The sequence below is a fragment of the Nothobranchius furzeri genome, chromosome 2 (genome assembly GCF_043380555.1).
Source record: "Nothobranchius furzeri strain GRZ-AD chromosome 2, NfurGRZ-RIMD1, whole genome shotgun sequence".
Classification (NCBI taxonomy): domain Eukaryota; kingdom Metazoa; phylum Chordata; class Actinopteri; order Cyprinodontiformes; family Nothobranchiidae; genus Nothobranchius; species Nothobranchius furzeri.
This window is the reverse complement of record NC_091742.1, coordinates 52107472-52118488: the sequence shown is the minus strand read 5'-3', so window position 1 is coordinate 52118488 and position 11017 is coordinate 52107472. Positions and strand designations below refer to the sequence as shown.

Sequence of the window (11017 nt, the reverse complement as noted above, 5' to 3'; positions counted from 1 at the left end):
GATGTGGTTGTTGTTCGTGCAGCTGTGGTTGTAGTTGAAGCAGCTGTGGTTGTTGGTGCAGTTGTGGTTGATGTTGGAGCAGCTGTGGTTGTAGCTGGGGCAGCTGTGGTTGTTGTTGGTGCAGCTGTGGTTGTTGTTGGAGCAGCTGTGGTTGTTGTTTGTGCAGCCGTGGTTGTTGTTGGGGCATCTGTGGTTGTTGTATGTGCAGCTGTGGTTGATGTTGCTGCAGCTGTGGTTGTTGTTGGTGCAGCTATGGTTGTTGTTGTTGTTAGTATAGCTGTGGTTGCTGTTGGTGCAGCTGTGGTTGTTGTTGAAGCAGCTGTGGTTGATGTTGGAGCGGCTGTGGTTGTTGGCGCAGCTGTGGTTGTTGTTGGGGCAGCTGTGGTTGTTGTTGGTGCAGCTGTGGTTGTTGTTGGTGCAGCTGTGGTTGTTGTTGGTGCAGCTGTTGTTGATGTTGGTGCAGCTGTGGTTGTAGCTGCGGCAGCTGTGGTTGTAGTTGAAGCAGCTGTGTTTGTTGGTGCAGTTGTGGTTGTTGTTGGTGCAGCTGTGGTTGTTGTTGAAGCAGCTGTGGTTTTTGTTGGTGCAGCTGTGGTTGTTGTTGGAGCAGCTGTGGTTGTTGTTGGAGCAGCTGTGGTTGTTGTTGGTGCAGCTGTGGTTGTTGTTGGTGCAGCTGTGGATGTAGCTGGGACAGCTGTGGTTGTAGTTGAAGCAGCTGTGGTTGTTGGTGCAGTTGTGGTTGATGTTGGAGCAGCTGTGGTTGTAGCTGGGGCAGCTGTGGTTGTTGTTGGTGCAGCTGTGGTTGTTGTTGGAGCAGCTGTGGTTGTTGTTGGTGCAGCCGTGGTTGTTGTTGGGGCAGCTGTGGTTGTTGTTGGTGCAGCTGTGGTTGATGTTGGTGCAGCTGTGGTTGTTGTTGGTGCAGCTATGGTTGTTGTTGTTGTTGGTATAGCTGTGGTTGTTGTTGGTGCAGCTGTGGTTGTAGCTGGGGCAGCTGTGGTTGTTGTTGGTGCGGCTGTGGTTGTAGCTGGGGCAGCTGTGGTTGTTGGTGCAGCTGTGGTTGTTGTTGAAGCAGCTGTGGTTGATGTTGGAGCGGCTGTGGTTGTTGGCACAGCTGTGGTTGTTGTTGGGAGAGCTGTGGTTGTTGTTGGTGCAGCTGTGGTTGTTGTTGGTGCAGCTGTGGTTGTTGTTGGGGCAGCTGTGGTTGTTGTTGGTGCAGCTGTGGTTGTTGTTGGAGCAGCTGTGGTTGTTGTTGGTGCAGCTGTGGTTGTTGTTGGTGCAGCTGTGGTTGATGTTGGTGCAGCTGTGGTTGTTGTTGGTGCAGCTATCTTTGTTGTTGTTGGTACAGCTGTGGTTGTTGTTGGTAAAGCTGTGGTTGTTGTTGGTACAGCTGTAGTTGTTGTTGGAGCAGCTGTGGTTGTTGTTGGTGCAGCTGTGGTTGTTGTTGGTGCAGCTGTGGTTGTAGCTGGGGCAGCTGTGGTTGTAGTCGAAGCAGCTGTGGTTGTTGTTGGTGCAGCTGTGGTTGTTGTTGGTGCAGCTGTGGTTGTTGTTGGTGCAGCTGTGGTTTTTGTTGGTGCAGCTGTGGTTGTTGTTGGAGCAGCTGTGGTTGTTGTTGGAGCAGCTGTGGTTGTTGTTGGTGCAGCTGTGGTTGTTGTTGGTGCAGCTGTGCTTGTAGCTGGGGCAGCTGTGGTTGTAGTTGAAGCAGCTGTGGTTGTTGGTGCAGTTGTGGTTGATGTTGGAGCAGCTGTGGTTGTAGCTGGGGCAGCTGTGGTTGTTCTTGGTGCAGCTGTGGTTGTGGTTGGTGCAGCTGTGGTTGTTGGTGCAGCTGTGGTTGTAGCGGGGGCAGCTGTGGTTGTAGTTGAAGCAGCTGTGGTTGTTGGTGCAGTTGTGGTTGTGTTTGGTGCAGCTGTGGTTGTTGTTGGTGCAGCTGTGGTTATTGTTGAAGCAGCTTTGGTTTTTGTTGGTGCAGCTGTGGTTGTTGTTGGAGCAGCTGTGGTTGTTGTTGGTGCAGCTGTGGTTGTTGTTGGTGCAGCTGTGGTTGTAGCTGGGGCAGCTGTGGTTGTAGTTGAAGCAGCTGTGGTTGTTGGTGCAGATGTGGTTGCTGTTGGAGCAGCTGTGGTTGTAGCTGGGGCAGCTGTGGTTGTTGTTGGTGCAGCTGTGGTTGTTGTTGGAGCAGCTGTGGTTGTTGTTGGTGCAGCCGTGGTTGTTGTTGGGGCAGCTGTGGTTGTTGTTGGTGCAGCTGTGGTTGATGTTGGTGCAGCTGTGGTTGTTGTTGGTGCAGCTATGTTTGTTGTTGTTGTTGGTATAGCTGTGGTTGTTGTTGGTGCAGCTGTGGTTGTTGATGGAGCAGCTGTCGTTGTTTTTGGAGCAGCTGTGGTTGTTAATGGTGCAGCTGTGGTTGTTGATGGTGCAGATGTGGTTGTTGTTCGTGCAGCTGTGGTTGTAGTTGAAGCAGCTGTGGTTGTTGGTGCAGTTGTGGTTGATGTTGGAGCAGCTGTGGTTGTAGCTGGGGCAGCTGTGGTTGTTGTTGGTGCAGCTGTGGTTGTTGTTGGGGCAGCTGTGGTTGTTGTATGTGCAGCTGTGGTTGATGTTGCTGCAGCTGTGGTTGTTGTTGGTGCAGCTATGGTTGTTGTTGTTGTTAGTATAGCTGTGGTTGCTGTTGGTGCAGCTGTGGTTGTTGTTGAAGCAGCTGTGGTTGATGTTGGAGCGGCTGTGGTTGTTGGCGCAGCTGTGGTTGTTGTTGGGGCAGCTGTGGTTGTTGTTGGTGCAGCTGTGGTTGTTGTTGGTGCAGCTGTGGTTGTTGTTGGTGCAGCTGTTGTTGATGTTGGTGCAGCTGTGGTTGTAGCTGCGGCAGCTGTGGTTGTAGTTGAAGCAGCTGTGTTTGTTGGTGCAGTTGTGGTTGTTGTTGGTGCAGCTGTGGTTGTTGTTGAAGCAGCTGTGGTTTTTGTTGGTGCAGCTGTGGTTGTTGTTGGAGCAGCTGTGGTTGTTGTTGGAGCAGCTGTGGTTGTTGTTGGTGCAGCTGTGGTTGTTGTTGGTGCAGCTGTGGTTGTAGCTGGGACAGCTGTGGTTGTAGTTGAAGCAGCTGTGGTTGTTGGTGCAGTTGTGGTTGATGTTGGAGCAGCTGTGGTTGTAGCTGGGGCAGCTGTGGTTGTTGTTGGTGCAGCTGTGGTTGTTGTTGGAGCAGCTGTGGTTGTTGTTGGTGCAGCCGTGGTTGTTGTTGGGGCAGCTGTGGTTGTTGTTGGTGCAGCTGTGGTTGATGTTGGTGCAGCTGTGGTTGTTGTTGGTGCAGCTATGGTTGTTGTTGTTGTTGGTATAGCTGTGGTTGTTGTTGGTGCAGCTGTGGTTGTGTTTGGTGCAGCTATGGTTGTTGTTGGAGCAGCTGTGGTTGTTGTTGGAGCAGCTGTGGTTGTTGTTGGTGCAGCTGTGGTTGTTGTTGGTGCAGCTGTGGTTGTTGTTGGTGCAGCTGTGGTTGTAGTTGAAGCAGCTGTGGTTGTTGGTGCAGTTGTGGTTGATGTTTGAGCAGCTGTGGTTGTAGCTGGGGCAGCTGTGGTTGTTGTTGGTGCGGCTGTGGTTGTAGCTGGGGCAGCTTTGGTTAAAGTTGAAGCAGCTGTGGTTGTTGGTGCAGCTGTGGTTGTTGTTGAAGCAGTTGTGGTTGATGTTGGAGCGGCTGTGGTTGTTGGCGCAGCTGTGGTTGTTGTTGGAGCAGCTGTGGTTGTTGTTGGTGCAGCTGTGGTTGTTGTTGGTGCAGCTGTGGTTGTTGTTGGGGCAGCTGTGGTTGTTGTTGGTGCAGCTGTGGTTGTTGTTGGAGCAGCTGTGGTTGTTGTTGGTGCAGCTGTGGTTGTTGTTGGTGCAGCTGTGGTTGATGTTGGTGCAGCTGTGGTTGTTGTTGGTGCCGCTATCTTTGTTGTTGTTGGTGCAGCTGTGGTTGTTGTTGGTGCAGCTGTGGTTGTTGTTGGAGCAGCTGTGGTTGTTTTTTGTGCAGCTGTGGTTGTTGTTGGTGCAGCTGTGGTTGTAGCTGGGGCAGCTGTGGTTGTAGTTGAAGCAGCTGTGGTTGTTGGTGCAGCTGTGGTTTTTGTTGGTGCAGCTGTGGTTGTTGTTGGAGCAGCTGTGGTTGTTGTTGGAGCAGCTGTGGTTGTTGTTGGTGCAGCTGTGGTTGTTGTTGGTGCAGCTGTGGTTGTAGCTGGGGCAGCTGTGGTTGTAGTTGAAACAGCTGTGGTTGTTGGTGCAGTTGTGGTTGATGTTGGAGCAGCTGTGGTTGTAGCTGGGGCAGCTGTGGTTGTTGTTGAAGCAGCTGTGGTTGTTGTTGGTGCAGCTGTGGTTGTTGTTGGAGCAGCTGTGGTTGTTGTTGGTGCAGCCGTGGTTGTTGTTGGGGCAGCTGTGGTTGTTCTTGGTGCAGCTGTGGTTGTAGTTGGTGCAGCTGTGGTTGTTGTTGGGGCAGCTGTGGTTGTTGTTGGTGCAGCTGTGGTTGTTGTTGGTGCAGCTGTGGTTGTTGTTGGAGCAGCTGTGGTTGTTGTTGGTGCAGCTGTGGTTCTTGTTTGTGCAGCTGTGGTTGATGTTGGTGCAGCTGTGGTTGTTGTTGGTGCAGCTATGGTTGTTGTTGTTGGTACAGCTGTGGTTGTTGTTGGTGCAGCTGTGGTTGTTGTTGGTGCAGCTGTGGTTGTTGTTGGAGCAGCTGTGGTTGTTGTTGGAGCAGCTGTGGTTGTTGTTGGTGCAGCAGTGGTTGTTTTTGGTGCAGCTGTGGTTGTTGTTGGTGCAGCTGTGGTTGTTGTTGAAGCAGCTGTGGTTGTTGTTGCTGCAGCTGTGGTTGTTGTTGGAGCAGCTGTGGTTGTTGTTGGAGCAGCTGTGGTTGTAGTTGGAGCAGCTGTGGTTGTTGTTGGAGCAGCTGTGGTTGTTGTTGGTGCAGCTGTGGTTGTTGTTGGTGCAGCTGAGGTTGTAGCTGGGGCAGCTGTGGTTGTAGTTGAAGCAGATGTGGTTGTAGCTGGGGCAGCTGTGGTTGTTGTTGGAGCAGCTGTGGTTGTAGCTGGGGCATCTGTGGTTGTTGTTGGTGCGGCTGTGGTTGTACCTGGGGCAGCTGTGGTTGTAGTTGAAGCAGCTGTGGTTGATGTTGGAGCGGCTCTGGTTGTTGGCGCAGCTGTGGTTGTTGTCGGGGCAGCTGTGGTTGTTGTTGGTGCAGCTGTGGTTGTTGTTGGTGCAGCTGTGGTTGTTGTTGGTGCAGCTGTGGCTGTTGTTGGTGCAGCTGTGGTTGTTGTTGGTGCAGCTGTGGTTGTTGTTGGAGCAGCTGTGGTTGTTGTTGGTGCAGCTGTCATTGTTGTTGGTGCAGCTGTGGTTGATGTTGGTGCAGCTGTGGTTGTTGTTGGAGCAGCTGTGGTTGTTGGTGGAGCAGCTGTGGTTGTTGGTGCAGCTGTGGTTGTTGTTGGTGCAGCTGTGGTTGTTGTTGGTGCAGCTGTGGTTGTAGCTGGGGCAGCTGTGGTTGTATTTGAAGCAGCTGTGGTTGTTGGTGCAGTTGTGGTTGTTGTTGGTGCAGCTGTTGTTGTTGTTGAAGCAGCTGTGGTTGTTGTTGGTGCAGCTGTGGTTGTTGTTGGAGCAGCTGTGGTTGTTGTTGGTGCAGCTGTGGTTGTTGTTGGTGCAGCTGTGGTTGTAGCTGGGGCAGTTGTGGTTGTAGTTGAAGCAGCTGTGGTTGTTGGTGCAATTGTGGTTGATGTTGGGGCAGCTGTGGTTGTAGTTGGGGCAGCTGTGGTTGTTGGTGCAGCTGTGGTTGTTGTTGGTGCAGCTGTGGTTGTTGTTGGAGCAGCTGTGGTTGTTGTTGGTGCAGCTGTGGTTGTTGTTGGTGCAGCTGTGGTTGATGTTGGTGCAGCGTTGGTTGTTGTTGGTGCAGCTATGGTTGTTGTTGTTGGTACAGCTGTGGTTGTTGTTGGCGCAGCTGTGGTTGTTGTTGGTGCAGCTGTGGTTGTTGCTCGAGCAGCTGTGGTTGTTGTTGGTGCATCTGTGGTTGTTGTTGGTGCAGCTGTGGTTGTAGCTGGGGCAGCTGTGGTTGTAGTTGAAGCAGCTGTGGTTGTTGGTGCAGTTGTGGTTGATGTTGGAGCAGCTGTGGTTGTAGCTGGGGCAGCTGTGGTTGTTGTTGGTGCAGCTGTGGTTGTTGTTGAAGCAGTTGTGGTTGATGTTGGAGCGGCTGTGGTTGTTGGCGCAGCTGTGGTTGTTGTTGGAGCAGCTGTGGTTGTTGTTGGTGCAGCTGTGGTTGTTGTTGGTGCAGCTGTGGTTGTTGTTGGGGCAGCTGTGGTTGTTGTTGGTGCAGCTGTGGTTGTTGTTGGAGCAGCTGTGGTTGTTGTTGGTGCAGCTGTGGTTGTTGTTGGTGCAGCTGTGGTTGATGTTGGTGCAGCTGTGGTTGTTGTTGGTGCCGCTATCTTTGTTGTTGTTGGTGCAGCTGTGGTTGTTGTTGGTGCAGCTGTGGTTGTTGTTGGAGCAGCTGTGGTTGTTTTTTGTGCAGCTGTGGTTGTTGTTGGTGCAGCTGTGGTTGTAGCTGGGGCAGCTGTGGTTGTAGTTGAAGCAGCTGTGGTTGTTGTTGCAGCTGTGGTTTTTGTTGGTGCAGCTGTGGTTGTTGTTGGAGCAGCTGTGGTTGTTGTTGGAGCAGCTGTGGTTGTTGTTGGTGCAGCTGTGGTTGTTGTTGGTGCAGCTGTGGTTGTAGCTGGGGCAGCTGTGGTTGTAGTTGAAACAGCTGTGGTTGTTGGTGCAGTTGTGGTTGATGTTGGAGCAGCTGTGGTTGTAGCTGGGGCAGCTGTGGTTGTTGTTGAAGCAGCTGTGGTTGTTGTTGGTGCAGCTGTGGTTGTTGTTGGAGCAGCTGTGGTTGTTGTTGGTGCAGCCGTGGTTGTTGTTGGGGCAGCTGTGGTTGTTCTTGGTGCAGCTGTGGTTGTAGTTGGTGCAGCTGTGGTTGTTGTTGGGGCAGCTGTGGTTGTTGTTGGTGCAGCTGTGGTTGTTGTTGGTGCAGCTGTGGTTGTTGTTGGAGCAGCTGTGGTTGTTGTTGGTGCAGCTGTGGTTCTTGTTTGTGCAGCTGTGGTTGATGTTGGTGCAGCTGTGGTTGTTGTTGGTGCAGCTATGGTTGTTGTTGTTGGTACAGCTGTGGTTGTTGTTGGTGCAGCTGTGGTTGTTGTTGGTGCAGCTGTGGTTGTTGTTGGAGCAGCTGTGGTTGTTGTTGGAGCAGCTGTGGTTGTTGTTGGTGCAGCAGTGGTTGTTTTTGGTGCAGCTGTGGTTGTTGTTGGTGCAGCTGTGGTTGTTGTTGAAGCAGCTGTGGTTGTTGTTGCTGCAGCTGTGGTTGTTGTTGGAGCAGCTGTGGTTGTTGTTGGAGCAGCTGTGGTTGTAGTTGGAGCAGCTGTGGTTGTTGTTGGAGCAGCTGTGGTTGTTGTTGGTGCAGCTGTGGTTGTTGTTGGTGCAGCTGAGGTTGTAGCTGGGGCAGCTGTGGTTGTAGTTGAAGCAGATGTGGTTGTAGCTGGGGCAGCTGTGGTTGTTGTTGGAGCAGCTGTGGTTGTAGCTGGGGCATCTGTGTTTGTTGTTGGTGCGGCTGTGGTTGTACCTGGGGCAGCTGTGGTTGTAGTTGAAGCAGCTGTGGTTGATGTTGGAGCGGCTCTGGTTGTTGGCGCAGCTGTGGTTGTTGTCGGGGCAGCTGTGGTTGTTGTTGGTGCAGCTGTGGTTGTTGTTGGTGCAGCTGTGGTTGTTGTTGGTGCAGCTGTGGCTGTTGTTGGTGCAGCTGTGGTTGTTGTTGGTGCAGCTGTGGTTGTTGTTGGAGCAGCTGTGGTTGTTGTTGGTGCAGCTGTCATTGTTGTTGGTGCAGCTGTGGTTGATGTTGGTGCAGCTGTGGTTGTTGTTGGAGCAGCTGTGGTTGTTGGTGGAGCAGCTGTGGTTGTTGGTGCAGCTGTGGTTGTTGTTGGTGCAGCTGTGGTTGTTGTTGGTGCAGCTGTGGTTGTAGCTGGGGCAGCTGTGGTTGTATTTGAAGCAGCTGTGGTTGTTGGTGCAGTTGTGGTTGTTGTTGGTGCAGCTGTTGTTGTTGTTGAAGCAGCTGTGGTTGTTGTTGGTGCAGCTGTGGTTGTTGTTGGAGCAGCTGTGGTTGTTGTTGGTGCAGCTGTGGTTGTTGTTGGTGCAGCTGTGGTTGTAGCTGGGGCAGTTGTGGTTGTAGTTGAAGCAGCTGTGGTTGTTGGTGCAATTGTGGTTGATGTTGGGGCAGCTGTGGTTGTAGTTGGGGCAGCTGTGGTTGTTGGTGCAGCTGTGGTTGTTGTTGGTGCAGCTGTGGTTGTTGTTGGAGCAGCTGTGGTTGTTGTTAGTGCAGCTGTGGTTGTTGTTGGTGCAGCTGTGGTTGATGTTGGTGCAGCTTTGGTTGTTGTTGGTGCAGCTATGGTTGTTGTTGTTGGTACAGCTGTGGTTGTTGTTGGCGCAGCTGTGGTTGTTGTTGGTGCAGCTGTGGTTGTTGCTCGAGCAGCTGTGGTTGTTGTTGGTGCATCTGTGGTTGTTGTTGGTGCAGCTGTGGTTGTAGCTGGGGCAGCTGTGGTTGTAGTTGAAGCAGCTGTGGTTGTTGGTGCAGTTGTGGTTGATGTTGGAGCAGCTGTGGTTGTAGCTGGGGCAGCTGTGGTTGTTGTTGGTGCAGCTGTGGTTGTTGTTGGTGCAGCTGTGGTTGTTTTTGAAGCAGCTGTGGTTGTTGTGGGTGCAGCTGTGGTTGTTGTTGGTGTAGCTGTGGTTGTAGTTGAAGCAGCTGTGGTTGTTGGTGCAGTTGTGGTTGATGTTGGAGCAGCTGTGGTTGTAGCTGGGGCAGCTGTGATTGTTGTTGGAGCAGCTGTGGTTGTTGTTGGAGCAGCTGTGGTTGTTGTTTGTGCAGCTGTGGTTGTAGCTGGGGCAGCTGTGGTTGTAGTTGGAGCAGCTGTGGTTGCTGGTGCAGTTGTGGTTGATGTTGGAGCAGCTGTGGTTGTAGCTGGGGCAGCTGTGGTTGTTGTTGTTGTGCTAGCAGTGGTTGTTGTTGGGGCAGCTGTTGTTGTAGTAGCAGCAGCTGTGGTTGTTGTTAGGGCAGCTGTGGTTGTTGTTGGGACAGCTGTAGTTGTAGTAGGATCAGCTTTGGTTGTTGGTGGTGCAGCTGTAGTTGTAGTAGGATGAGCTGTGGTTGTTTTGGGGGCTGCTGTGGTTGTTGTTGGAGCAGCTGTGGTTGTTGTTGGTGCAGCTGTGGTTGTACCTGGGGCAGCTGTGGTTGTAGTTGAAGCAGCTGTGGTTGTTGGTGCAGTTGTGGTTGATGTTGGAGCAGCTGTGGTTGTAGCTGGGGCAGCTGTGGTTGTTCTTGGTGCAGCTGTGGTTGTGGTTGGTGCAGCTGTGGTTGTGGTTGGTGCAGCTGTGGTTGTAGCGGGGGCAGCTGTGGTTGTAGTTGAAGCAGCTGTGGTTGTTGGTGCAGTTGTGGTTGTGTTTGGTGCAGCTGTGGTTGTTGTTGGTGCAGCTGTGGTTATTGTTGAAGCAGCTTTGGTTTTTGTTGGTGCAGCTGTGGTTGTTGTTGGAGCAGCTGTGGTTGTTGTTGGTGCAGCTGTGGTTGTTGTTGGTAGAGCTGTGGTTGTAGCTGGGGCAGCTGTGGTTGTAGTTGAAGCAGCTGTGGTTGTTGGTGCAGATGTGGTTGCTGTTGGAGCAGCTGTGGTTGTAGCTGGGGCAGCTGTGGTTGTTGTTGGTGCAGCTGTGGTTGTTGTTGGAGCAGCTGTGGTTGTTGTTGGTGCAGCCGTGGTTGTTGTTGGGGCAGCTGTGGTTGTTGTTGGTGCAGCTGTGGTTGATGTTGGTGCAGCTGTGGTTGTTGTTGGTGCAGCTATGTTTGTTGTTGTTGTTGGTATAGCTGTGGTTGTTGTTGGTGCAGCTGTGGTTGTTGTTGGTGCAGCAGTGGTTGTTTTTGGTGCAGCTGTGGTTGTTGTTGGTGCAGCTGTGGTTGTTGTTGAAGCAGCTGTGGTTGTTGTTGCTGCAGCTGTGGTTGTTGTTGGAGCAGCTGTGGTTGTTGTTGGAGCAGCTGTGGTTGTAGTTGGAGCAGCTGTGGTTGTTGTTGGAGCAGCTGTGGTTGTTGTTGGTGCAGCTGTGGTTGTTGTTGGTGCAGCTGAGGTTGTAGCTGGGGCAGCTGTGGTTGTAGTTGAAGCAGATGTGGTTGTAGCTGGGGCAGCTGTGGTTGTTGTTGGAGCAGCTGTGGTTGTAGCTGGGGCATCTGTGTTTGTTGTTGGTGCGGCTGTGGTTGTACCTGGGGCAGCTGTGGTTGTAGTTGAAGCAGCTGTGGTTGATGTTGGAGCGGCTCTGGTTGTTGGCGCAGCTGTGGTTGTTGTCGGGGCAGCTGTGGTTGTTGTTGGTGCAGCTGTGGTTGTTGTTGGTGCAGCTGTGGTTGTTGTTGGTGCAGCTGTGGCTGTTGTTGGTGCAGCTGTGGTTGTTGTTGGTGCAGCTGTGGTTGTTGTTGGAGCAGCTGTGGTTGTTGTTGGTGCAGCTGTCATTGTTGTTGGTGCAGCTGTGGTTGATGTTGGTGCAGCTGTGGTTGTTGTTGGAGCAGCTGTGGTTGTTGGTGGAGCAGCTGTGGTTGTTGGTGCAGCTGTGGTTGTTGTTGGTGCAGCTGTGGTTGTTGTTGGTGCAGCTGTGGTTGTAGCTGGGGCAGCTGTGGTTGTATTTGAAGCAGCTGTGGTTGTTGGTGCAGTTGTGGTTGTTGTTGGTGCAGCTGTTGTTGTTGTTGAAGCAGCTGTGGTTGTTGTTGGTGCAGCTGTGGTTGTTGTTGGAGCAGCTGTGGTTGTTGTTGGTGCAGCTGTGGTTGTTGTTGGTGCAGCTGTGGTTGTAGCTGGGGCAGTTGTGGTTGTAGTTGAAGCAGCTGTGGTTGTTGGTGCAATTGTGGTTGATGTTGGGGCAGCTGTGGTTGTAGTTGGGGCAGCTGTGGTTGTTGGTGCAGCTGTGGTTGTTGTTGGTGCAGCTGTGGTTGTTGTTGGAGCAGCTGTGGTTGTTGTTAGTGCAGCTGTGGTTGTTGTTGGTGCAGCTGTGGTTGATGTTGGTGCAG

At 52.4% G+C, this 11017-nt stretch overlaps 1 protein-coding gene across 1 annotated transcript; it reads right to left on the bottom strand.

The window, feature by feature from the left end:
* Positions 1-6188: 6188 nt before the first annotated feature.
* On the bottom strand, positions 6189-10796 carry LOC139062017 (integumentary mucin C.1-like; the record flags this gene model as incomplete). The annotated part of the gene is made up of 5 exons (XM_070542082.1): positions 6189-6815; positions 9060-9208; positions 9411-9682; positions 9855-9961; positions 10323-10796. Coding segments are annotated over 5 exons (1629 nt in total), but the record flags the coding sequence as incomplete, so codon positions are not given.
* Between the last annotated feature and the right edge of the window lie 221 nt (positions 10797-11017).